This window comes from Euleptes europaea, chromosome 4, assembly GCF_029931775.1.
Source record: "Euleptes europaea isolate rEulEur1 chromosome 4, rEulEur1.hap1, whole genome shotgun sequence".
Classification (NCBI taxonomy): Eukaryota; Metazoa; Chordata; class Lepidosauria; order Squamata; family Sphaerodactylidae; genus Euleptes; species Euleptes europaea.
In genome coordinates, this window is record NC_079315.1 from 13,316,297 (window position 1) to 13,339,824 (window position 23,528).

Consider the following 23,528-nt stretch of genomic DNA (forward strand, 5'->3'; position numbering starts at 1 on the left):
TTGGCCATGGAAGCTCACTGGGTAACCTTGGGGCAGTCTCACACTCTCGGCCTAACCTACCTCACAGGGTTGTTGTGAGGATAAAATGGAGGAAGGGAGAATGATGTTGTAAGCTGTTTTGGGGAGCCAGCATGGTGTAGTGGTTAAGAGCAGTGGTTTGGAGTGGTGGACTCTAATCTTGGAGGACTGGGTTTGATTCCCCACTCCTCCACATGAAGCCAGCTGGGTGACCTTGGGTGAGTCACAGCTCTCTCAGCCCCACCTACCTCACAGGGTGTCTGTTGTGGGAAGGGGAAGGGAAGGTGATTGTAAGCCAGTGTGATTCTCCCTTAAGTGATAGAGAAAGTCGGCATATAAAAACCAACTCTTCTTCTTCTTCAGGTGGGATATAAGTGAAGTAATTTTTTAAAAAAAATAACAATATGCAGAGGGCAGAAAGCCTTCAGCAATGGTGTAAGTGGGTAGAGGTAAGGGATAGTTCAGGTGACTGCCCCAATGTGACCAGGAGTATTACAGGTACAAAAAAAAGTCCCTATTCTGTGAAATGTTGGCAGTAAACAACAGGAACTTTTTGTGCAATTCAAGGAGGCCTGACAATCATTGAAGCCCCTCAAACTTCATTGACAGTTTGCGATAATATATTTCTGAAAACAAGTGAATTTATAGGGGGGTTTTGTTTTGTATTTTGCTCTCTATAGATTCAAAATTGGTCACACAAGCTCTATAGGTTTCATGTCTCTTTAGGTTCTCCCCCCCCCCTTTAATATTTTTCCAAATCTTTGTAGTTTTAAAAAACAACGAAATGAGGGAAGTTTGTCTTAGATGCTGGGTATTTACTATATGAAACACAAATGCTGATCGTTGCATGGGGCCGATGATGTTTTGCAGTTGTTGTATTGCATAACCCACTCATTGCATAAGTTTTCCATTTCATTTTAAGAGGACATTTGGCAGATAGGATGGCGTCGGCTGAAATCTCTGGGCTTTTGAATGAGAGGAAGAAAATTATCTTTGTGTGCCCTTCGCCTCTGAAAATTTTCTCCCCCCCCCCCCACAATTATTTGCTCGGGATAACTCTAGAACAGGAGTGTCAAATTCATTTGTTACGTGGGCCAGATATGTTATAAATAGGGCTGCCAGGTCCCTCTTCGTCACCGGCGGGAGGTTATTGGGAAGACGGCAACCCTAGTTATAAATGTCACCTGGAAGATGGCAACCCTAGTTATAAATGTCACTTGGTCGGGCCGGGCTCAGACTCGCCAGCCCAGATCAAGAGTGGGGGGAGGTAGGGTGGCCAACTTCCAAGTACTAGCTGGAGATCTCCCGCTATTACAGCTGATCTCCAGCGGATAGAGATCAGTTCACCTGGAGAAAATGGCCACTTTGACCATTGGACTCTATGGCATTGAAGTCCCTTCCCTCCCCAAACCTTGCCCTCCTCAGGCTCTGCCCCAAAAACCTCCCACAGGTGGTGAAGAGGGACCTGGCAACCCGGGGGAGGTGGCTTCCTCAGCTGGCGAGCCCACAGCGGGCTTGCCAGCCCAGATCAAGAGTGAGGGGGCTGCCACGGCTGGTCTCAAGGGGCTGGATCTGGCCTGCAGTCCGTATGTTTGACCCCCCTGCCCAAGCGTATGCCCTTTGAAGCTGCCATTTCCTCTAGGGCAGAGCTTCCCAAACTTTTTGAGTCACGGAGCCCTTTTCAGGAGAGAAATTCGTCACGGAGCGCTAATTTTCACCTCGCACCTATATACTAAGCTGAACGACAGTAGTGTCTTTCTTTCCAATCTCTTCAGGGAGCACGAGGAGAAGTTTCGCGGAACACCAAGTACAGTTTGGGAACCTCTGCTCTAGGGGAACTGATCTCTATCGGCTGGAGAGCAGTTGTAATCGCAGGAGATCTTCTGCTATTACCTGGAGGTCCTAAAAAAGGAAGACACCACTGTACCGATACTGAACAGTTAAGAAATTAGCACAGGAGCGACACAACAATATAATTACAAAGTGCAAAAAAGTTCTGTTTGGAAAAGCTACAAGTAATAAGCAACCACATAACAGAAATAAATCATACTGTGTCTACAAAGTCCAATAGAAACTGATGTATTAGTCTTGAAGATAATAAAGCAGACGTGATAATGCTTTAAGAGATGACGGCCGTTTCAGATTTCTTCAATTCAATTTGCAGACACAGTATGATTTATTTCTGTTATGTGGTTGCTTATTACTTGTAGCTTTTCCAAATAGCACTTTTTTGCACTTTGTAATTATATTGTTGTGTCGCTCCTGTGCTCATTACCTGGAGGTCGGCAACCCTATCTGGAGATCAGATATAATTTTATGATAACTTCAGGTTCTCCCCCTTGAGGTTGATAACCCTAATAATCTTCCCTGGGGCTGCAATGTGGGGGGAAATGTCTAGGAAAATAATCACAGAACTACATGTAATGTGTCATTCTGTCCTGAGGAGAGAAGTTTTGGCAAAGGGTATCGTTTCCACGTGGGCCCATTTCGAAGAAACGACTCCCTGTGTGAAAACGCAGGGGGTACAGGCCCAAGAGGGGACTGTACTATCTCAACCAGTTAACGTTTGAATCACCCCTAAGCCTCCCAAATGCATAGAGCAGAAAAATATCATGTGCCAGCCACATCATTATCAAGAGACAGCAGATGTTACGGGATGGTTGAGGACGTTGCACTGCATTCATTTGCCAGATTTGAATGGATTTTAAACGGATGGCATAATGGATGTGATTCCTTCCTTTGCATTGCTTACATTTACGAATGGAGTCCAAGGTGAAACTTTTGTGCCTAGGTAACATATTTATAGGGTTGCCAAGCTCCAGGAAGTAAAGCAACAAATCTCCACCAGGGCTGCTGGAAAATGGCAAGAATCAAAAGAAAAACAGCACACAGACTCCACGTTTAACAAATACTCAGGAAAACAAATTATAACAAATCATATATAATATACATTTACTATGTGAAACTAGGGTTGCCAGGTGCCCGCTGGTGGCGGGCAAACCCCCGGCAATTTACCCCTCTGCCTGCCGACCACCCGAGGGTCGGCGGGCAAATGTGCACGTGCACATACATGCCACGTGCACGTCACTTCTGGTTTACAACTGGAAGTGCCGCCTCGCGAGGGGCCTTATATCACTCAGACTCTTAGTTTGAGTGGTAAAGGGCCGCTTTACCACTCAAACCAAGAGGTATAAGTCCCCTTGCGAGGCGGCACTTCCGATTCTAAACTGGAAGTGATGCGCGTGCGTCAGTGCGCACGTGTGCACAAACCCAATATCAGCCGAATAGCCTCCCACCGGAGGAGAGGGGGGACCTGGCAACCCTATGTGAAACCCTTATCGATGACTACAAACTTATATGTACTCCACACTAAGTTAGAGTGGTTCCTCAGTGGAACAGGCTTCCTCGGGAGTTGGTAAGCGCTCCTTCCCTGGAGGTTTTTAAGAAGAGGTTAGATGGCCATCTGTCAGCAATGCTGATTCTGTGACCTTAGGCAGATGATGAGAGGGAGGGCATCTTGGCCATCTTCTGGTCACTAGGGGTGTGGAGGGGGGAGGTAGTTGTGAATTTCCTGCATTGTGCAGGGGGTTGGACTTGATGGCCCTGGTGGTCCCTTCCAACTATTATGATTGTCTTCTATGAGCCACTCCCAACTATCTATACTAAACTTACTGTGACTATTACATATAGAAAACAGAAACAAACTTTTAAAAGTCCATAGAAACCTTGAAAAATCAGTCCCGTATAGCAATGTGCTTGTCTTTTCATAACAACTGTAACTGCGTTTGAAAAGTGAATCTCATATCCCAGCTCCGAAGGCTTGTCAATTTCTTCACGCAAGCAGTTGCAAAGTAGTCGGCGGGAGAATCAGATTCCCTCCAAAGCAGAGAGGCGAGCGAAGAAAGGAAACGCTATTTCCGGAATTTTTGTAAGCGTTTTCACCATGTACGGCTTCTTCAGCCCTTGCATTTCGCCAAGTCTACATCCAACCTAATATAAAAATTAAATATTAAGATCCGCACCTATACCATCCATCTATAATGTGCAGGACATGTAGAACTATGCTTACAAACTACTTTCGAGATAAGCTTAGGTGTTTCCTGTCGGTCCTAGCGCCCAAGCTCCAGGTAGTGACTGGAGATCTCCTGGGACTACAACTGATCTCCAGGTGGTGGAAGTCAGTTCCCCTGGAGAAAATGGCTGCTTTGGAAGGTGGACTCTGTGCCATTATACCCCATTTAAGTCCCTCCCCTTCCCAAACCCCACCCTCCTCAGGCTCCACCCCCAAAATCTCCAGGTATTTCGCCACCTGGAGCAAGTAACCCTACATATTTATCAGAGGTCATTGCTCGACTTGGCAACTGACCAGGGAAAAATTGATGTAGGTTGCAATCCCTAGGACACTTTCCGAGGAGTAAGCCCCATTGAATAAAATGGGAGGTTTTAGGGGTGGAGCCTGAGGTGAACTGATCTCTATCATCTGGAGATCAGTTGTAATAGCAGGAGATCTCCAGCTAGTACCTGGAGGTTGGCAACCCTACCACTATATCAATGTGTTGATTGTGAAATCTTTGTTGTCTCATTCTTGTTTCTTTAATGCATGTCACTTTGGTTTTTCCCCCCTTTCCCTTGGTGTAATGACCTGACCTGTGGAACACATGGGGCCAGTTCACAAATACATACTTGGTCATTCTTGATGATTCTTAGTTGAATCCTCGGGTTCACAAACACATACTTGGTAATTTTTTTTATTTTTTTTTAAATTATTTTCCATAATATTACACTGAAATATTTCAACAATTAAAAAAATTATTTGACAATTTAAAAAGAGCAAATAATATTGTTGATAAAATATTATAACTTTAAATAAACAAATATTGACCTCCCCTTTACCCCCTTCCATCTAATAATAAATTGTATTCTCTTTTGCATAAGGGTACTAATCCCAACATTGTTTTATACAGTAAAATATCATCACTTCATTTAATATCATTTAGGCTATAATTGCATTTCATTAAAAGGTATACTTCATTATTACAAAGTAACCTATATATGATTATAAAAAGAGTTATAAAAAAGGATTAGATCAACAAATAACCTTTAAACATCCCCATTTGAAATTCATTTTCACAGTAAATCCTCCATGCCTCCCATTCCCCCCAAAACAGTGCATTGTCTTTTTGATTTATCAATGCTGTAAGTTTCGCCATTTCCATCAGCTCCAACATCTTTTGTATGCATACTTGGTAATTCTTGATGATTCTTAGTTGAATTCCCTGGTTCACAAACCCATACTTGGTAATTCTTGATGATTCTTAGTTGAATCCCTGGGTTCGCCATAGATCCTGGCGATGGTTTTAGCGCCAACTGATTGATTGCATCTAAGTGATGTTTCTGTTTTCACGTGCTTTATCTTCAATTCCAGACCTATGAGGAGGCCTCCGGAAGGGACTTGAAGAGGAGATGCTGCCGGGGGAAAATCTTACTCCTCTGTGCCGTGCTGTTCAGTGCTGTTCTTGGCCTTGCGCTTCTCATTTTCTTCACCGTCTTTACCTGTGGCCTGGGTATGAGAGCATTCCTTCCTTCCTTTCCTTCCCCATATGAGGGATTTTCCCTAATCCCCGTCCTCTCTCTTTCAAACAGAAATAGGGTTGCCAATCTCCTGCTATTATAACTGATCTCCAGCAGATTAGAGTTGCCAGGTCCCTCTTTGCCACTGGCGAGAGGCTTTTGGGCAGCGCCTGAGGAGGGTGGGGTTTGGGGAGGGGAGGGACTTCAATGCCATAGAGTCCAATGGCCAAAGCGGCCATTTTCTCCAGGTAAACTGATCTCTATCAGCTGGAGATCAGTTGTAATAGCAGGAGATCTCCAGCTAGTACCTGGAGGTTTATCAAAACAATTCACCATGCGATGCTAATAGGCTATGCAAAAACAATCCACACAAGGCTCAGTTCTATACATATATTCAAAAGGAGATAGTCAACACAAAACGTGGGGCAAGCAATATCTATAGGTGAGCGACAGTCAAACAAGAGAACATTATACAAAAATATCAAAAGACAAGTCAAAGAACAATATAGACAACAAATCTATGTCTAATGTTTCTCTTTGAGTCTTAAAGACTTTCCAGTATAATTTCAGTCTTTGTAAGAGCTGGTCCCGAAAGTAGAAAGAATTCCTACAGATTTTCCAAGAGTCCAAGTGGGAAATCAGACTTTTATATCCACTGGCTATGTGCTGCAGGTGTTTCAAACGGAGACCAAGCTGGCACTTATAGTAGAATGGAAACGTCTTCCAGATAACAGACGCTTTCACCAATGATGGCTTCTTCAGCCTTGTCGTTTTCTTAATGCTATATAGTAGTCTGGTGGTTGAAGTTGGCCTGTGTAGTGGTAGCTTACGCTTTTCTGAGTACCTGGAGGTTGGCAACCCGACAGCTGATAGAGATCAGTTCACCTGGAGAAAACGCCACTTTGGCAATTCGACTGTATGGCACTGAAGTCCCTCCCCTCCCCAAACCCCACCCTCCTCAGGCTCCAGCTCCAAAACCTCCCACCGGTGGCGAAGAGGGACCTGGCAACCCTCAACAGAAGCAATCAGTAGTGCAGACACAGCCTTGGACAAAGTAGACCCAACGGATGCTTCTTTTTTGTTTGAGGGGAGTTAGGAACCTGCACGAAAAACAGCAACCAGCGCCTCAGGGCCTAAGTAGAGTTGCCAACCTCCAGGTGGGGCCTGGAGATCTCCCAGAATTACAGCTGATCTCCAGACTACAGGGATCAGTTCCCCTGGAGAAAATGGCTGCTGCAGAGAGTGGAGTCTATGGCATTATACGGCACTGAGGTCTCTCTCCTCCCCAAACCCCACCTTCTCCAGTCACCACCATCTCTAGGAATTTCCCAACCTGGAGTCAGTAAGCCTATGCCTAAATTTCTAAACTGGATCAGAAGTTGTGTGCGTGCAAGTGTGTAACAGGTGCTGGCACTCTATGAGTTATCCTTTACTGGTAGGGTTGCCAGGACCCTCTTCGCCACCGGTGGGAAGTTTTTGGAGTGGAGCCTGAGAAGGGTGGGATTTGAAGAGGGGAGGGACTTCAATGCTCTAGAGTCCAGTTGCCAAAGCGGCCATTTCCTCCAGGGGAACTGATCTCTATCAGCTGGAGATCAGTTGTAATAGAGGGAGATCTCCAGCTAGTACCTGGAGGTTTGTGTGGGGAAAAAACAGCACACGGGTTCACTGTGTAAATACTCTATATCCTCTACATTAAATGATTTTCCAAAATAAACACTTTCTTTCGTGTTGTTTTATATACACTAAACCACAAGCTATATACAAACATTACTTATGCAAAAGGCTCTCATGTAAGTCAAAGCGAAAGAGACCAGAGTCTATAACGCTCCCGAAGGTTGATGAAATTAACGCTGTGATGAAGCGCTGTAGAAGGTTGTCACTGTGTGATCTGCCAGCGTTTATATCACAGCAATGGCCCGGAGATCGGTGGAAAATCTTCACCCCGTGGATCGGGGTGGGAGCCGGGATGCACCCAGCTGGAGACGTCCGGGAGGCGCCCGGTGTCAAGGGAAACCAGAAGGGAACGCCCTATCCGGAAACGTTTTTGCCAAAAGGCTTCATCAGCCAATATCTCATGGAATGTGGTCTCAAAGGACCTGCTAATATTTTTCCAGCAGGATTCGCAACGATCACACAGTGACAACCTTCTACAGCGCTTCATCACAGTGTTAATTTCATCATCCTTCGGGAGCGTTATAGACTCTGGTCTCTTTCGCTTTGAGTTACATGAGAGCCTTTTGCAAAAGTAATGCACTTTGTTTGTATATAGCTTGTGGTTTAGTGTATATAAAACAACACGAATATGGATACAATGGTTCCATATTAACATACCACACCCTCATTAGTACATTATCTTGATACTTACAGGACAATGATTAGCACATTACTTCTGCAGGACAGTACTCAGCTCAAACCCAACCCCTCTCTGACTCTTCCTACACACTTGACACTGAGAGACACTGTCCTTCAGTGTTACTACTCTGAAGATGCCTGCCACAGCTGCTGGCGAAACGTCAGGAAAGAAAATACCAAGACCACGGTTACACAGCCTGGATAACCTACAAGAACCAACACGAAATAAATTGTTTATTTTGGAAAATCATAGAGGATATAGAGTATTTACACAGTGAGCCTGTGTGCTGTTTCCCCCCACACACACACACTTCGTGTTACAGTACCTGGAGGTTGGCAACCCTATTTACCGGAGGCAATCCCTCTGATAGTCCTTGTGCGTTCTCTCTCCCCCATCCCCAAGTCTCAAGCGAGAACTCTGAAACCAATTACAGGTTGAAGTTCTTGGTGATTTCTTCTCTGTCCGGCTGATCCCAAAACAGCCAGATGGGCCCAGTTGCTAGAGAAAAGAGATTAGGGGATGGTAGTTGCCTTTATGTTAAACCTTTAATATTGGTCCTGCCCCCTCCCAAGCCATAAAGTCTCATTTATAGCAGAAGAATGAATGGGACAGCAGAGAGAATCTTCAAACACAGCCCAGCTAAACAGATGGTTACTGCAGAGCTGGAGCCAGGCTCCTTGAGTTTGCAAATATAACACCAGCAGGAGGTTTTTGGGGTGGAGCCTGAGGAGGGCAGGGTTTGGGGAGAGGAGGGACTTCAATGCCATAGAGTCCAATGGCCAAAGCGGCCATTTTCTCCAGGTAAACCAATCTCTATCGGCTGGAGATCCATTGTAATAGCAGGAGATCTCCAGCTAGTACCTAGAGGTTGGCAACCCTACTTGACGTGGCCATTGAGGTGAGGCCCTCTGGGGCTATAGTTGACTCGGTTCTAAGTTTGAGTCGGATGGCAGAGATACCTTCCAGGTCTCGGGATCTGGTTTTTAAGGAGTCTTCTTGGGCCTTGACCGTGCCCTGGGTTCTACCTCCTGGTTCAGTTTCTGTACCCCATTCCCCTTCTCCTCAAAGTCATCCAGTCATCCCACTAAGGAAGAGCTAACATCCCAGTCTATGACAGGCAGGCAAGACAGGATTTGAACCTGGGTTTCACAGATCCTAGTGTGATACTCTAACCATTACACTACATTGGCTCTCATAGTTGCCACTTCTCCTGCTTTGCTCACAGTAGCTAGCACAGAGGTGATCTCTTGCAGTTTTATGGTTTGGGAATGGCAAACCCAGCCACTACCCCTCCCCTTTACTACCTTTGGAAAGCAGGACTGAATAGGCATGGTGTGGGTACAGATAATAGGCTTCAGGTATTCAAAGTATAAGGAAGTTACAAACAATTAGAAAGAGTACATGTGGTATGCATAAGGATCTAGCTGAGCAAGGATATAAAGAAAGAGTGAAAAAGTGCAGTCCTGTAACCCTAACTATGTTTATCCTAATTTATGTTAAAATTGGACAGGTTAATATCTTTTCAAGCGACCTTTGAAATCCTCCATAACCTTAGTTCTTAGAGTTTGGGATCTCTCCTTCATTGTCCCTCAACACATGGTCAAGATGGAATCTGTAGGTAAAAGCTTAGTCCTTCATGACTTGTGCCCATCTGAGGAAAGAGAATTTATACTTTCCTCTCTGGAATCTGTCCCTCTCTGGGGTCAGTCCTGATTCCAAGATCAGAAAGGCTATGCCCCTGCAGGTCAGGAGGCATCGAAACCACCGAGCATGTATTGTTTAACTGTTCATTCTATCATGAGGCCCATAGATTGAATGCACCCCTGATCAGTGAATTCCCCAATAAGACAGTAGAATTCCTGACTAAGAGGCTCCTGATGGATGAAATTCCACACTTTTCGCTCCCAACTGCCAAATTCTGTGCCATTGCAATTAAAATTCAAAAAAATAGAACGAAAAAATTACTAAACCGGGCTATACTTTTAGAAATATTAATTTGTTAAGTTAAATCGTATGATTTGTTTTAATATCCTACATTTTAACATCATTAGTCTTTTATCTAATTTTGTAATTTATACTAGTTTTACAGTTTTATTAAGTCAGATAATTTTATATATATATATATATATATATATATATATATATATATATATATATATATATCAAAGCTAGAGCTTGATATCTGTTCCACAGCCTCATCTTTCCTTTTTGGTGGTTATCATGACCTTTGGTGATTCGCTGAACAAAACTCCTTGCTAGAGTTATATACGTCAAGGGAATATATGTGAGGACTTGAAATGGGTGGCAGATGCATTACAATTCCCTTTTTGCACCGTCAGGACTCTGCCGAGTTAACAGTCCACCCAGATTTGCTGTGAGCAATTTCCCTTGATTGTTTTGAGTGTCAGAGGTCACACAACGATACCAACGGGTCCCAGGGCTTTGTCTTATAGCCAGTTATAATGATTTATAGAACAATCACTCTACAACAAAGACAAGATTTGTATGACATCTTTGGGTGGTCTCCTTTAAAAGAGTCCGTTCTTCCCTAGAGGTTTTTAAGAAGAGGCTAGATGGCCATCTGTCAGCACTGCTGATTCTATAACCTTAGGTACATCATGAGAGGGAGGGCACCTTGACCATCTTCTGGGCATGGAGTAGGGGTCACTGGGGGTGTATGGGGGACATAGTTCCGAATTGTATGCATTGTGCAGGGGGTTGGACAAGATGACCCTGGTGGTCCCTTCCAACTCTATGATTCTATTTTCCAGCTCCTGCTGTTGTCTGTGCCCTGATAACCTCTGTTCCTGTGTTTGCTCAGAAACCTGCAACACCGCAGAGTGTCTGGCGCTCATGACAAAGTTGCTGGAAGCTCGGAATGGTACTGTGGACCCATGCGAGGATTTCTTCAGCTATACTTGTGGCAACTGGGAAGCTAACCGCACACAAGGGACAAACGTCTTTGATGCCCTCTTGGAAGAAAACCAGCTGATTATGAAGAGGCTCTTAGGTAGGGGGAAGTGGATACTGCTAACCTAGGCCTGTTGGGTCTTCCTCAGTGGTCATATATAAAAATATGATTATTAAAAACACATCCGGAAATTAGAAATCCTTATATTTAGTGTGGCCAGATGTAAAGTAGAAGCACCAATCATAGGTCTTTAAGCATGGTAACTTGCTCATATAAGCATCTGTTGTTAAAATTATCAGTGTTTCCGGATGTGTATCATACCAACCAGGCCAAGAGGCAAAAATGAGTGTGGCCTGTTGGTCATTTATAATATGTATATCATTGTTTTGAATATTTCTGTAATGGTTTACAGTGGTGTTTTACATATAGCCTGTTTTCCAGGCCTAGTGTTTTGATCATATCTGTTGTGTACCCTTAATAAATATAATTATTGTATAAGATTTTATAATTTCCAGCTCAACCTTTGAGGCGCCCTCTATTGTGGACATCCCCATGCAGGGGCTACAGATTGCAAGAAACCATCCCTAGAATGAGATCAAGGCCATAATTAATTATTCTACTTCTAATTGGCTGCAATGATTTTTCATTGGGTTTTTCCATATTCTTATTTTCCTCGCTTGTATCTTCCTGTATCTTTGGGTGGGTGGGTGGGAGGTCTGTTCTGCATGTGTGTTGTTCTCTCCAGCGGTCGGGTCGATATTACACCAGTTTATGTCCGGCAGAAAACCCTGCAGTTTAAATCTGCAGGGAGATATGCTGGACATAAACTATGTAATATTGAATCGACCACTAGAGGGAGCAAAACATGTGCACAACAGAAACACCCCCCACACACACACACCACCCGAAGAAACAGGAACTTACGAGCAAGGAAAATGAGAATGTGGAAAAGGCCATCGTATATCTTGTTTTTTACATCTCCCAAATCACTTTGGTTGTATAGAAAGTTTCTTAACCCCAGCCCTTTTCCTTATATGTCACTTGCCTCCACTTCTTCAGAGGAGCCGCACCTTGGGGCCAGCAGTTCAGCAAAGGAGAAAGCCATACGGTTTTACGGCTCATGCATGGATACAGAACGGATTGAAGCTCGCGGTGCTGAGCCCTTGAAGGAGCTCATAAACGAGGTGATCGCTGCACACAAAATGCACATGCACGGCCCTGCGCATGTACAGACAGGCACTGTCACATCTGGACCTACCCTCTTCAGAAATAACCTCATGTTAGCAGCAGGAAAAAAAAAACCCTTCTTCCAAACTGCACCCTTGCAAGACTGTAGGATGAAATGGGGGGAAAATCCATCTGGATTGGAAACTAACACCCTTCCTGAGCATAGCAACTGAAGGCGTTTCCTCTGTGTCTTTTGAATGATGTGAGGTTTCCCACTGATTAGACAGCCTCTATTTTCTGCTCCTCTTTAAAGCTAGCATTGTGTAGTGGTTAAGAGCAGTGGTTTGGAGCGGTGGAGTCTGATCTGGAGAACTGAGTTTGATTCCCCACTCCTCCACATGAGCGACGGAGGCTAATCTGGTGAACTGGATTTGTTTCCCAGCTCCTACACAAGAAGCCAACTGGGTGACCTTGGCTCTCTCGGCCTCAGCTCTCTCGGCCTCAGCTACCTCACAGGGTGTCTGTTGTGGGGAGGGAAAGGGAAGGGAAGGTGATTGTAAGCCGGTTTGAGTCTCCCTTAAGTGGTAGAGAAAGTCAGCATATAAAAACCAATTCTTCTTCTTCTATGATAGGTTATTGCAGAGGTTACCGTGATGGCTCACAGCCTCAGGGGTAACGTAGATTTTAGATTTCCCTTATTGCCTTTTTGTCTTCATAACTTACAAGCTGAGTTTGCACATACATACCACTGTGATGGCAAGTGGATTCAAGTGTAGACGGGCAGTCACAAATCATAACACCACAGGCGGAATGATCATATCTCCCGATGCCTCTTTGAAAGCACTGTTCCTTTTTCAATGAAGTCAGTTTTCACATTAATCACAGGTATTGCCATCCATGGTAGGGAAAAGAAGCGACGGTCGGTATGTGCGAAACAGGAACTAATTCTCAGCTACAGAACACAGTCCAGATTTACACAACCATGTATACTGCATCTAGTGAAGGAGGCAAATTCACATTTCATCATACAAATGTCGCTGCATGCCTACCCGTGTACCTTGTAGTGATAATGGGAGCCCTATTTGGTGACTTGCATGGGAATGTACAATTTCAATTATAAAGGTAGGTTTAACAGTGCATGACACGGCCAAAGTTTAAAGTGCCGGCTGCCATGGCTGGCCCCACGCACTCGCTTTGGATCAATAGCGTCAGTATGTTCTTTTGAACTGTGTTCGTTAGCAGCAATTTGTACGCCAGCTTTGGTACAATTTATGCTTCCTGCAGATGTTGTGGTCTTTCCAGTGCCTTGTTATGGGCAACCTGATCCTATTATCGGCAGTATACTTGGAATACTGTGTCCAGTTTCGGGCTCCACAATTTCAGAAGGACGTTGACAAGTTGGAGCGTGTCCAGAGGAGGGCGACCAGAATGGTCCGAGGTCTGGAATCCAAGCCCTACGAGGAGAGACTTAGGGAGTTGGGTTTGTTTAGTTTGGAGAAGAGAAGGTTGAGGGGAGACATGATAGCCATGTTTAAATATTTGAAGGGATGTCATGTTGATGAAGGAACTAGCTTGTTCTCTGTTGCTTCAGAGACTAGGACACGGAGTAATGGATTTAAACTAATAGAAAAGCGATTCCACCTAAACATTAGGAAGACCTTTCTGACGGTGGGGGCTGTTCGATGGTGGAATGCACTACATTCGGAGGGTGGTGGCGTCCCCCTCTTTGGAGGTCTTTATGCAGAGGCTGGATGGCCATCTGTCGGGAGTGCTTTGATTGTGGGATCCTGCATTGCAGGGGGAGGGTTGGGGTCGCTGGGGATGTGGGGGGGAAGTAGTTGTTAATTTCCTGCATTGTGCAGGGGTTGGACTAGATGACCCTAGTGGTATGTTCCAACTCTATGATTCTATGATTCTACTATTGGTAGTTAGTCCTTTTTAGTAAATACACGCCAGACATAGACTTTTTGTGTTATTATTAAATTTCATAGAATCATAGAGTTGGAAGGGACCACCAGGGTCATATAGTCCAACCCCCTGCACAATGCAGGAAACTCACAGCTACCTCCCAGTGACCCCTACTCCATGCCCAGAAGATGGACAAGGTGTCCTCCCTCTCATCATCTGCCTAAGGTCACAGAATCAGCATTGCTGACAGATGGCCATCTAACCTCTTTTTAAAAACCTCCAGGGAAGGAGAGCTTACCATCTCCCGAGGAAGCCAGTTCCACTGAGGAACCGCTCTGTTAGAAAATTCTTCCTAATGTCAAGACAGAAACTCTTTTGATTTAATTTCAACCTGTTGGTTCTGGTCCGAATTTCTGGGGCAACAGAAAACAACTTGGCACCATCCTCCATATGACAACCCTTCAAGTACTTAAAGATGGTTATCATATCCCCTAATTTAGCCATACCCATTGTGATTTATATTTCTAGCATAGTTTACTGTCTTTTTTGTTCAGTAGAGAGACCAGGCAGTGATGGATGGATTTCCCAAATCAAAACTGAAACCCAGAGCTGTGTGTTACTCTGCTATTTCTGACTCTGTTCTTGTTTCTACACTCTACATGCAAACCCTGTCCCAACCCCCAAATCCATCTTTCATTGGTAGTAGCCAAGTCAGTAGGAGCCCCGTGGCACAGAGTGGTAAACTGCAGTACTGCAGTCCAAGCTCTGCTCACCACCTGAGTTTGATCCCAACGGAAGTCGGTTTCAGATAGCTGGCTCAAGGTTGACTCAGCCTTCCATCCTTCTGAGGTCGGTAAAATGAGTACCCAGCTTGCTGGGGGTAAGGGGAAGATGACTGGGGAAGGTACTGGCAAACCACCCCGTAAGCACAGTCTGCCTTGGAAACGTTGGGATGTGACGTCACCCCATGGGTCAGGAATGGCCCGGTGCTTGCACAGGGAACCTTTACCTTTACCTTTAGCCAAGTCAGTAGGCATGGACACCAGCATCTCCTGCTAAGGGACTTGGTGCCCCTTTGAAATTTTGAGCAACAGTGCTGCCCCCAGCTATTCTACACCCTCCTTGCAGTGCAGTCTCCATAAGGCATTTGCTGAGTCAAAAGAAGCTCTGCACGTGAAAACAACTGGGAGTGAATATTCTTTGCTTGCTTGGGGCAATGGAGAACAGCGAGTTAGAATATAGAAATAGTAGCAAAGGAAGGTGGAGATCTAGTAAGAAATATAAGAATACTAATATCAAAGTAGCTGAACTATTGTGTTTATGTAATAGTCACGTCTAGAGTAGCAGATGAAGAATAACAGTGAAACATAGATTGCAAAACAACAACTGTGCTAAGTATTAAATATTAAGTATAGCTATTATAGTCAGCTAGGAAAGTAGAGGAAACATGGATATTGGATTTACGTAGACTAATGATTAAATAAATGTTCAGTTTGACATGAGTACTAATTCAAAATGGACTCCCTGAAAGACTGTTCACATTGTATATATATGGATGACTGAGATAGGTATGTGTGTATGTTTGTTTGTATGTTTTTGAAAATTTTTAAATAAATATATATGGGAACAGCGAGGAGAATTGCTAATCCTTGGCGAAGGCATTTTGCAGCTCAGAGACCACGTTCTCGGCCGCAGCCCAGACGATCCAGATCTCGCACCAGATCTCGACAACCCAGACAATCCAGACTCCAGCATGGTGTAGTGGTTACGAGCGGTGGACTCTAATCTGGTGAACCGGGTTTGTTTCCCTACTCCTCCATATGAAGCCTGCTGGGAGACCTTGGGCTAGTCACAGCTCTCTTAGAGCTCTTTCAGCCCCACCTACCTCACAAGCTGTCTGTTGTGGGGAGGGGAAGGGAAGGCGATTGTAAGCCGGTTTGAGTCCCTTAAAGGTTGAGAAAACTGGGGTATAAAAAACAACTCTTCTTCTTGTTTCAGGTTGGTGGCTGGAGCATCACAGGCTCCTGGAAAGAGATGGACTTCAACCTAACTCTTCAGAGACTCATGAAAACATACAACACATTCCCCTTCTTTAAAGCCTACGTGGGACCCAGCTCCTCCGATCCAAACATCAACATTATCCAGGTAATTTCAGAGGGAAGCCGCGTTGGTCTGTGGTCACCCAGCAGGCTTCGTGTGGAGGAGCGGGGAAACAACAGCTGCTGCTTCTTTTATCTTTTTTAAAACTATTTTTTGTTAATAAGGGTACAGAAGGAAAATTAGGGGGAAAGAGAAGGAAATAATGATAATATTTGATATCTGTGTCCTAGTGGTTTGGAACATTACATACAAGCATCCTACATCTGCCCCCAAAAGACATTATTTTATCGTTTTTAAAGTTTATCACATTCTCTATTAGTCTTTATACATTTGCACTTTGCATACACTAGATATTTCTTCTATCTATATTCAGTTCTAAACATTATGCTTTTTGTTTTGTCAGCTCTTTCCTCTAGAAGACCAAAGAATTAAGATCTAATGAATATCTTTCATATAAGGGCTGCCATCTCAACTTGAAATCATCGATTGAGTTCCTTTTCATCAAGCATGTCAATTTTGACATCAAAGCGAGGTCAAATAGTTTGTTAACCCACTCAGCCACATCTGATATCTTTACATCTTTCCAGTATATTGCATATACAATTCTAGCGGCGGTGACTGCATACTGAAAAAGTTCTGTATGCGCCACATTTAGTTGAAGAGGTAGTATACCCAGCAACATATTCTTAGGACTAAGTTCAAATTTCAACTGCAACATTTCCTGCATTTCTTTGTGTATGGCTTTCCAATAGCGCCGGCTTCTTAAAAAACCGATATCCCACTGCTCACACCATCTTGATCTTCCTTTCTCAGATTGACCATCCAGAATTTGAGTTGCCGCCAGAAAGTCACTTCAAAAAAACAGCGAATTATCCTGAGGTAAGCTATCAAGACCGTGATGAAATATCAAATTGATCAGCTTTTAATTAATGAAGTACAATTACCTATGCTGCATAATGAGGTACTGACAGGAAACAGCTAGGTGCGGTGTGTATCTGTGCGTATCGCTTCTGTAGTATTCAGTCAATCAATCAAACCTTTATTGGCATACACAATGCCTGCAGAGAACATAATCATACAATGAGCTCGCCTGTTCCCGTTTACAGTGTCTTTCGCGGATCCGCATGGCATGTTGCAAAAACGTGGCTACATGGTCAATTGTGGCCACATCCTGAGTAGATATAAGAAAGGCTACCTTGCGCTCAACTGGCTGCCTACCAACGAACAATGGGTTGATGAACTTAAGGCGGATTCTCTGACAAAGGGGGCAGTGCAAAAGGGGGCAGTGCAAAAGAATGTGGGCAACCGATTCTATGATTCTGTGTCTTCTGTTGCCCAAGAAGGTCGGACCGGAACCAACGGGTTGAAATGAAATCAAAAGAGTTTCCGTCTAGACATTAGGAAGAACTTTCTAACAGAGCGGTTATGGTATCGCTTTACTCTGCTCTGGTTAGACCTCCACTAGAGTACTGTGTTCAGTTTTGGGCACCACAAAATAAGAAAGATGTAGACAAGCTGGAACGTGTCCAGAGGAGGGCAACAAAGATAGTGAGGGGTCTGAAGACCAAGTCCTGTGAGGAAAGGTTGAAGGAGCTGGGTATGTTTAGCCTGAAGAGAAGACTGAGAGGGGATATGATAACCATGTTCAAGTACTTGAAGGGCTGTCATATAGAGGGGGTGCCGAGTTGTTTTCTGTTGCTCAAGAAGGTCGAACCAGAACCAATGGGTTGAAATTAAATCAAAAGAGTTTCCGTCTAGACATTAGAAAGAATTTTCTAACAGTTACAGCAGTTCCTCAGTGGAACAGGCTTCCTCGGGAGGTGGTAAGCTCTCCTTCCCTGGAGGTTTTTAAGAAGAGGTTAGATGGCGTCTGTCAGCAATGCGGATTCTGTGACCTTAGGCAGATGATGAGAGGGAGGGCATCTTGGCCATCTTCTGGTTTTTTTTGGGGGGGGGGAGGTAGTTGTGAATTTCCTGCATTGTGCAGGGGGTTGGACTAGATAACCCTGGTGGTCCCTTCCAACTCTATGATTCTATGGTTCTATGTAATTCCACAGGGGCATAACCTTGCAGAGAGTGGTATTGATTGAAATCTCCCCTGTAATATTGATGAGGGTGGCACATTGAATCTTGCTAACATATATGCCCTCATTTGTTTTGGGTCCGTTCAATGAGAGAGATAGGTTGCCACTGAATGTTCACAATTTTGCCGTCCCCAACCTCACACAAGCCCCATTCCTGACTTTGCTGTTGAGTTCTTGGAATTCGATGTCTAGCAATCTGCGTTGGATACTTCTGTAGTACTGTAAACATGATTTAATAAACTGGAGGCTCAAAGTACACCTGACCTGTGTGAATGACCTTGCAGGCCCTGTTCCCGCTTGCTTGGGAGCTTGGAAATGTCCCACTGCTGTCCTTAGTCTCCACCAGGCAAGGGGGGCATCACTGGGCAGAGACCCAGGACAGCAACAGCATTTTTCCAAGCACCCAGGCAAATGGGTACGAGGCTTACGAGTATTGTCTACTCAGACTGGCAGCAGCTCTCCAGGGTCTCAGGTAGAGGTCTTTTGCATCACCTCCTACCTGATCTCTTTAACTGGAGATGCCGGGGCTTGAACCTGGAACCTTCCGCATCCCAAGCAGATGCTCTGACACTGAGCCACAGCCCCTTCCCATTTTCCTGCCAGAGTTCTGTTTCCAGAGGAAAGCACCCTGGCATTAAATCCCCACCAAGTGTCAGTGCTGATGCAAGTTAACATGGAATCAATGTTACATTTAACAAGGCTGATCTTTCAATGAACACATGAAGCTGCCTTCTACTGAATCAGGCCCTTGGTCCATCGAAGTCAGTATTGTCTGCTCTGACCAGCAGCAGCTCTCCAGGGTCTCAGGCTGAGGTCTTTCACATCACCCACCTGCCTAGTCCCTGCTTCACCAGGTTGATATCTGCACACAAAATATACGAGAGACTTATACTAACCAGTACTACAACAACAACCCAATATACCAGTTGTCTGAATAATTGAGAATAAACTTTACAACATTTTCACTTACCTGGTTGGGTTTTAAACTGTTTGTATTTGCATTTGTTTACATCATTGTATTTCTATATATGTGTGCAGACTTAAGAAAAGGTTTTAACTAACCACCGATGAAGGCCCTAGAGGCCAAAACGCGTTTGGGTTTGTGGTTATAGATATCAACCTAAGTTTTGCCATTGTGCTATTTTAATGCTTTTAAAGAATTTTAAATTTTGTATAGCGCTTCTAATAAATTATATTTGTAATCTTTCTACATAGACTTATATAAATCTTCCTCTCACCCAACCTCAGGGACCCAACTTTTGTTTTTAGGTTAGGTTTCATTCCCCCTTTTTTTCTTCCACCGATGCCAGGGACTGAACCTGGGACCTTCTGCATGCCAAGCAGATGCTCTACCACTGAGCCACAGCCCCTCCCCAGAGAAGCTGGGTCTGTGCTACTCTGTGGCAATAACAGATAACTTTTACCGTTTCGAGCTACGGCTAATGTTAGTTAGAGGCAGAGTATATATAAGCGCATGGGGGGCTGTGAAAGATCTGACGGATATCGGGGGCCGAAGGGCTCTTCAGAGTTTTATAGTTTGTGAGCTCTCCTGGAATGGTCAGGAATTCCCCGGGCAGGGCTACCACCAGGTTTGGTTTCGTTTGGATGAGAGAAAGCCCTAGAGGCTTTGTACCACGTACTTTGTTTGCAACGATATCAGTAGAAGACAGGTTGGGGCAAAGAGGCCTTCTCCGAGACAGCAGATGCCCCTATCAGAACATGAGAGAGAGAGACAGGGACTCCGCGTCGCCAGGGTGCTTCTCTTTCTGCCAAGTCACAGCTTGTCTTCCCTTATGTGCCAAAACTTCAAAAACTGCTGTTTCTTCTCATGCACACACACACACACATCTTTACAGGAAGGATTTGCCTCTTCAAGCTGTCAATGAAGCTCATGGGACCATTTCCTGACAATTCTGATCCCGTTGAAAAAAAAACATCCCCAGCCTCAGTGGGCCCCATCAAAAATTACACCTCACTTCACCCAGATCAAACCCAAACTTTGTAATAGAAATTAAACTGTATGTTGTCATACATACGCTGTGTCTCAGATAGCTTCGTTTTCTCACAGACTTTCCTTCAAGGACTGTTCAAGGACTGTTTTCCCAAAACTGCATTCCTGTTCCCTTTGAAGCTAGCAGGTGCCCGTGGGAGCTGGGATGCCTTTAGACCAGTGGTTCCCAACCTTTTTTTGACCAGGGACCACTAGGACTTTTTTGTTCGGTGCAGGGACCCCAAGGTTCAAAATAAAAATTCAGAGAATTTGAAAATAAACTTTAATCATAACTGTTAGTTAAACATTAGAATAATATTTGAATATATATATTTTATAATATAAAACTTTTAATTGAAAATATTAATTTATTATGGGTTTATAACTTTGTTTCGCGGACCTTAATTTAGGTCTCGCGGACCCCTGGGGGTCCACTGACCCGTGGTTGGGAACCAGTGCTTTAGACTGTTGAAAGTGATCTCATGAGACTGTATTGCTGAACGCTTTTTTCTAATGTTCTTATATTATCAAGTGCATGCCATTTTCCCCCATTGCTGTCTTTGGATTTCTAAGCTCTGCTTGCCTGTGATACCATTAAACCAACTCTTTTGGACTACTAAGTCTCCTGGTGTGGCTTTTGGTTTTCAATGGGACAAGTGCTTACATATGTCTCGCCCGGCTCCATGGGTCCCAGGATGTCAGGGACCCTGGAATTTTGGTCCCTGGAGTCATTTTTTCCCAAGGAAAGCCCTCTTTTTTGAGGACTGCTCTCCGAATAGGGTTGCCAGGTCCCTTTTGCCACCAGTGGGAGGTTTTTGGGGCAGAGCCTGAGGAGGGGGGGGGTTGGAGAGGGGAGGGACTTCAATGCCATAGAGTCCAATTGCCAAAGTGGCCATTTTCTCCAGGGGAACTGATCTCTGTCTGCTGGAGATCAGTTGTAATAGCTGGAGATCTCCCGCTATCTCCTGGAGGTTAAACCAAATATCAATAACACCTAATCTGGTGAACCGAGTTGGTTTCCCCACTCCTCCACATGAAGCCTGCTGGGCAACCTTGGGCTAGTCACAGCTCTGTTAGAGCTCTTTCAGCCCCACCTTCCTCACAGGGTGTCTGTTGTGGGGAGGGGAAGGGAAGGTGATTGTAGGTCAGTTAGAGTCTCCCTTAAGTGGTAGAGAAAGTCGGCATTTAAAAACCAACTCTTCTTCTTCTTCTTCTGATTAAACACATACTGATTAAACACAATATTCAACAATCAATGTAAATAAGCATCAAGGTGTAGATTCCAATAAAAAATTGTTGAAAATACATATAAATATAAATAAAATAGGAAGACTTCCCCTACACCTCCCTCAATCTTGTCATTTATTTGTAATCTCCTTTGTTTAAAATTCTAATCCTAATATTATTACAAACATTTATAAGAAATTATTCTTTATTTAATATTACTCATAATCTAAGTGATCACTATTTCGATTATAACAATTTTCTGTATTCAAGTAAAGAGAAAAAAATAAGAGAGAGAAAGAAAAAAGAAAAAAGCACTATTTTATAATAAAAAGATGGATTAGATAATAGGTATCATTTTTTAACTTCCTTTAAAAATAGGTATTATTATAACTCCTCCATTTCTCCCAGACATCTAATAAGTATCTATTATGTTAATGTCATTAATTATTCTGTTTTTGTCAAAGCCAAGCCATTAATCAGTCCCTTTTAGTTAAATCCCAAGAAATCTAGACCCTTTGAACCAGTTTCTTTATATATCTTATTGTAGATGAGGTTACTGTCATCTAAAATAGTCTTTTTTGCTTCTTTATCCTAACTGATTGTTGTGATATACTTAAAAAAGGATTTCCATTTTTCTTGGTGTTGTTCTTGTGTTTTGTCTGCCAGGTAGTCTGTTAGCTTTGCCATTGTAACAAAGTCCAAGGATTTTCTCAGCCAAATTTGCACATCTGGTATGGTCTCCGTCTTCCAGGTGGTTGCTATGGATATCCTTGCCGCCGTTATTAAGTATCTGATCATGTCGTGGTGTTCATTTTTTACATCGTCGGAAACTTTATTTAAAAGAAATGATTTCGGATCAAACTCAATGTGTCTTTCCAAAAAGTTTTCTATGTTTTTGTGGACGTCTTTCCAGAATTTTTGAATTCTTTCGCAAGCCCACCAGCAGTGATAAAAGGTGCCGCTACCTTTGTGGCCCTTCCGACACATTCCAGAAAGTGACTTGTTCCTATTCTGAATATCGCGTGGGGTTACGTACCACCTATGAAACATTTTGAGCCAGTTTTCTTGTATGCTTTGACATGCGGTAAATTTTAAGCCTTTTTGACAAAGAAATTCCCAGTCTTTTAGTGGTATATTTTCACCCAAGTTTTCCATCTAACTTGACACATCTTTACCAGTTCTGTCTCGGTGTCATACGTTAATAGTAGTTTATAAATTTTGCCTAAAAGGTGAGCTTTTAATTTTTAAGTTAATTTTTCAAAGTTAGTTTCTACTTTCAGATTTCCTCTTATTATGCAATCTTCCTTTAGCTTTTATTTATATTTTCTTGACCTTTTGGGTACCTAATTCTGGTGAGGGTTACGTTTTTTCCCCCTTTGTTGCTGGACTAGCTGGAGATCTCACTGTTATGACAACTGATCTCCAGCCAATAGAGATCAGTTCCCCTGGAGAAAATGGCCGCTTTGGCAATTGGACTCTATGCCATTGAAGACCCTCCCCTCCCCATACCCCACCCTCCATAGGCTCCACCCCAAAAACATCCTGCTGGTGGTGAAGAGGGACCTGGCAACCATATAAAAAACTAGCATGCCATGATAGGGATGCCAGAAGAAGGAATGATAATAATCAATTTACTGTGGTCATAGACCAGAAAATATCAAGGTAGAAATTCTATGCTACGAATCTAACGACTTAAAACCCAAAAGTGACGATCGCTCCCACCCTTCAGCTGACCTTCTTCTGCCCGCCGATAGGGTTGCCAACTACAGGTGGTGGCTGGAGATCTCCCGCTATTACAACTGATCTCCAGCCGATAGAGATCACTTCACCTGGAGAAAAATGGCCACTTTGCTGATTGGACTCTATGGCATTGAAGCCCCTCCCCAAACCCCGCCCTCCTCAGCCTCCACCCCCCAAATCTCCCAGTATTTCCCAACCTAGATCTGGCAACCCTACCTGCCGACCATTTGAGGGTCAGCGGGCATCCCCGTTGATTGGCAGGCATTTGGCAAGCGGTGGAGTCTGATCTGGAGAACCGGGTTTGATTCCCCGCTTTTCCACATGAGCAACAGAGGCTAATCTGGTGAACTGGATTTGTTTCCCCACTCCTCCTCATGAAGCCAGCTGGGTGACATTGGGCAAGTTACAGCTCTGTTAGAGCTCTCTCAGCCCCCCATCACCTCACAGGGTGTCTGTTGT

The 23,528-nt window shown here is 44.0% G+C and overlaps 1 protein-coding gene across 1 annotated transcript in view; it reads left to right on the top strand.

Moving 5' to 3' along the window:
- Nucleotides 1–23,528, top strand: part of LOC130476541 (kell blood group glycoprotein homolog) — a 65,806-nt gene that overhangs the window by 16,528 nt on the left and 25,750 nt on the right. Inside the window, exons 3-7 of the mRNA XM_056848486.1 lie at nt 5,444–5,582; nt 10,764–10,952; nt 11,913–12,037; nt 15,927–16,073; nt 16,842–16,907. Of these exons, the coding sequence (XP_056704464.1) occupies nt 5,444–5,582; nt 10,764–10,952; nt 11,913–12,037; nt 15,927–16,073; nt 16,842–16,907 (666 nt within the window). The remainder of the gene's footprint in view (nt 1–5,443; nt 5,583–10,763; nt 10,953–11,912; nt 12,038–15,926; nt 16,074–16,841; nt 16,908–23,528) is intronic.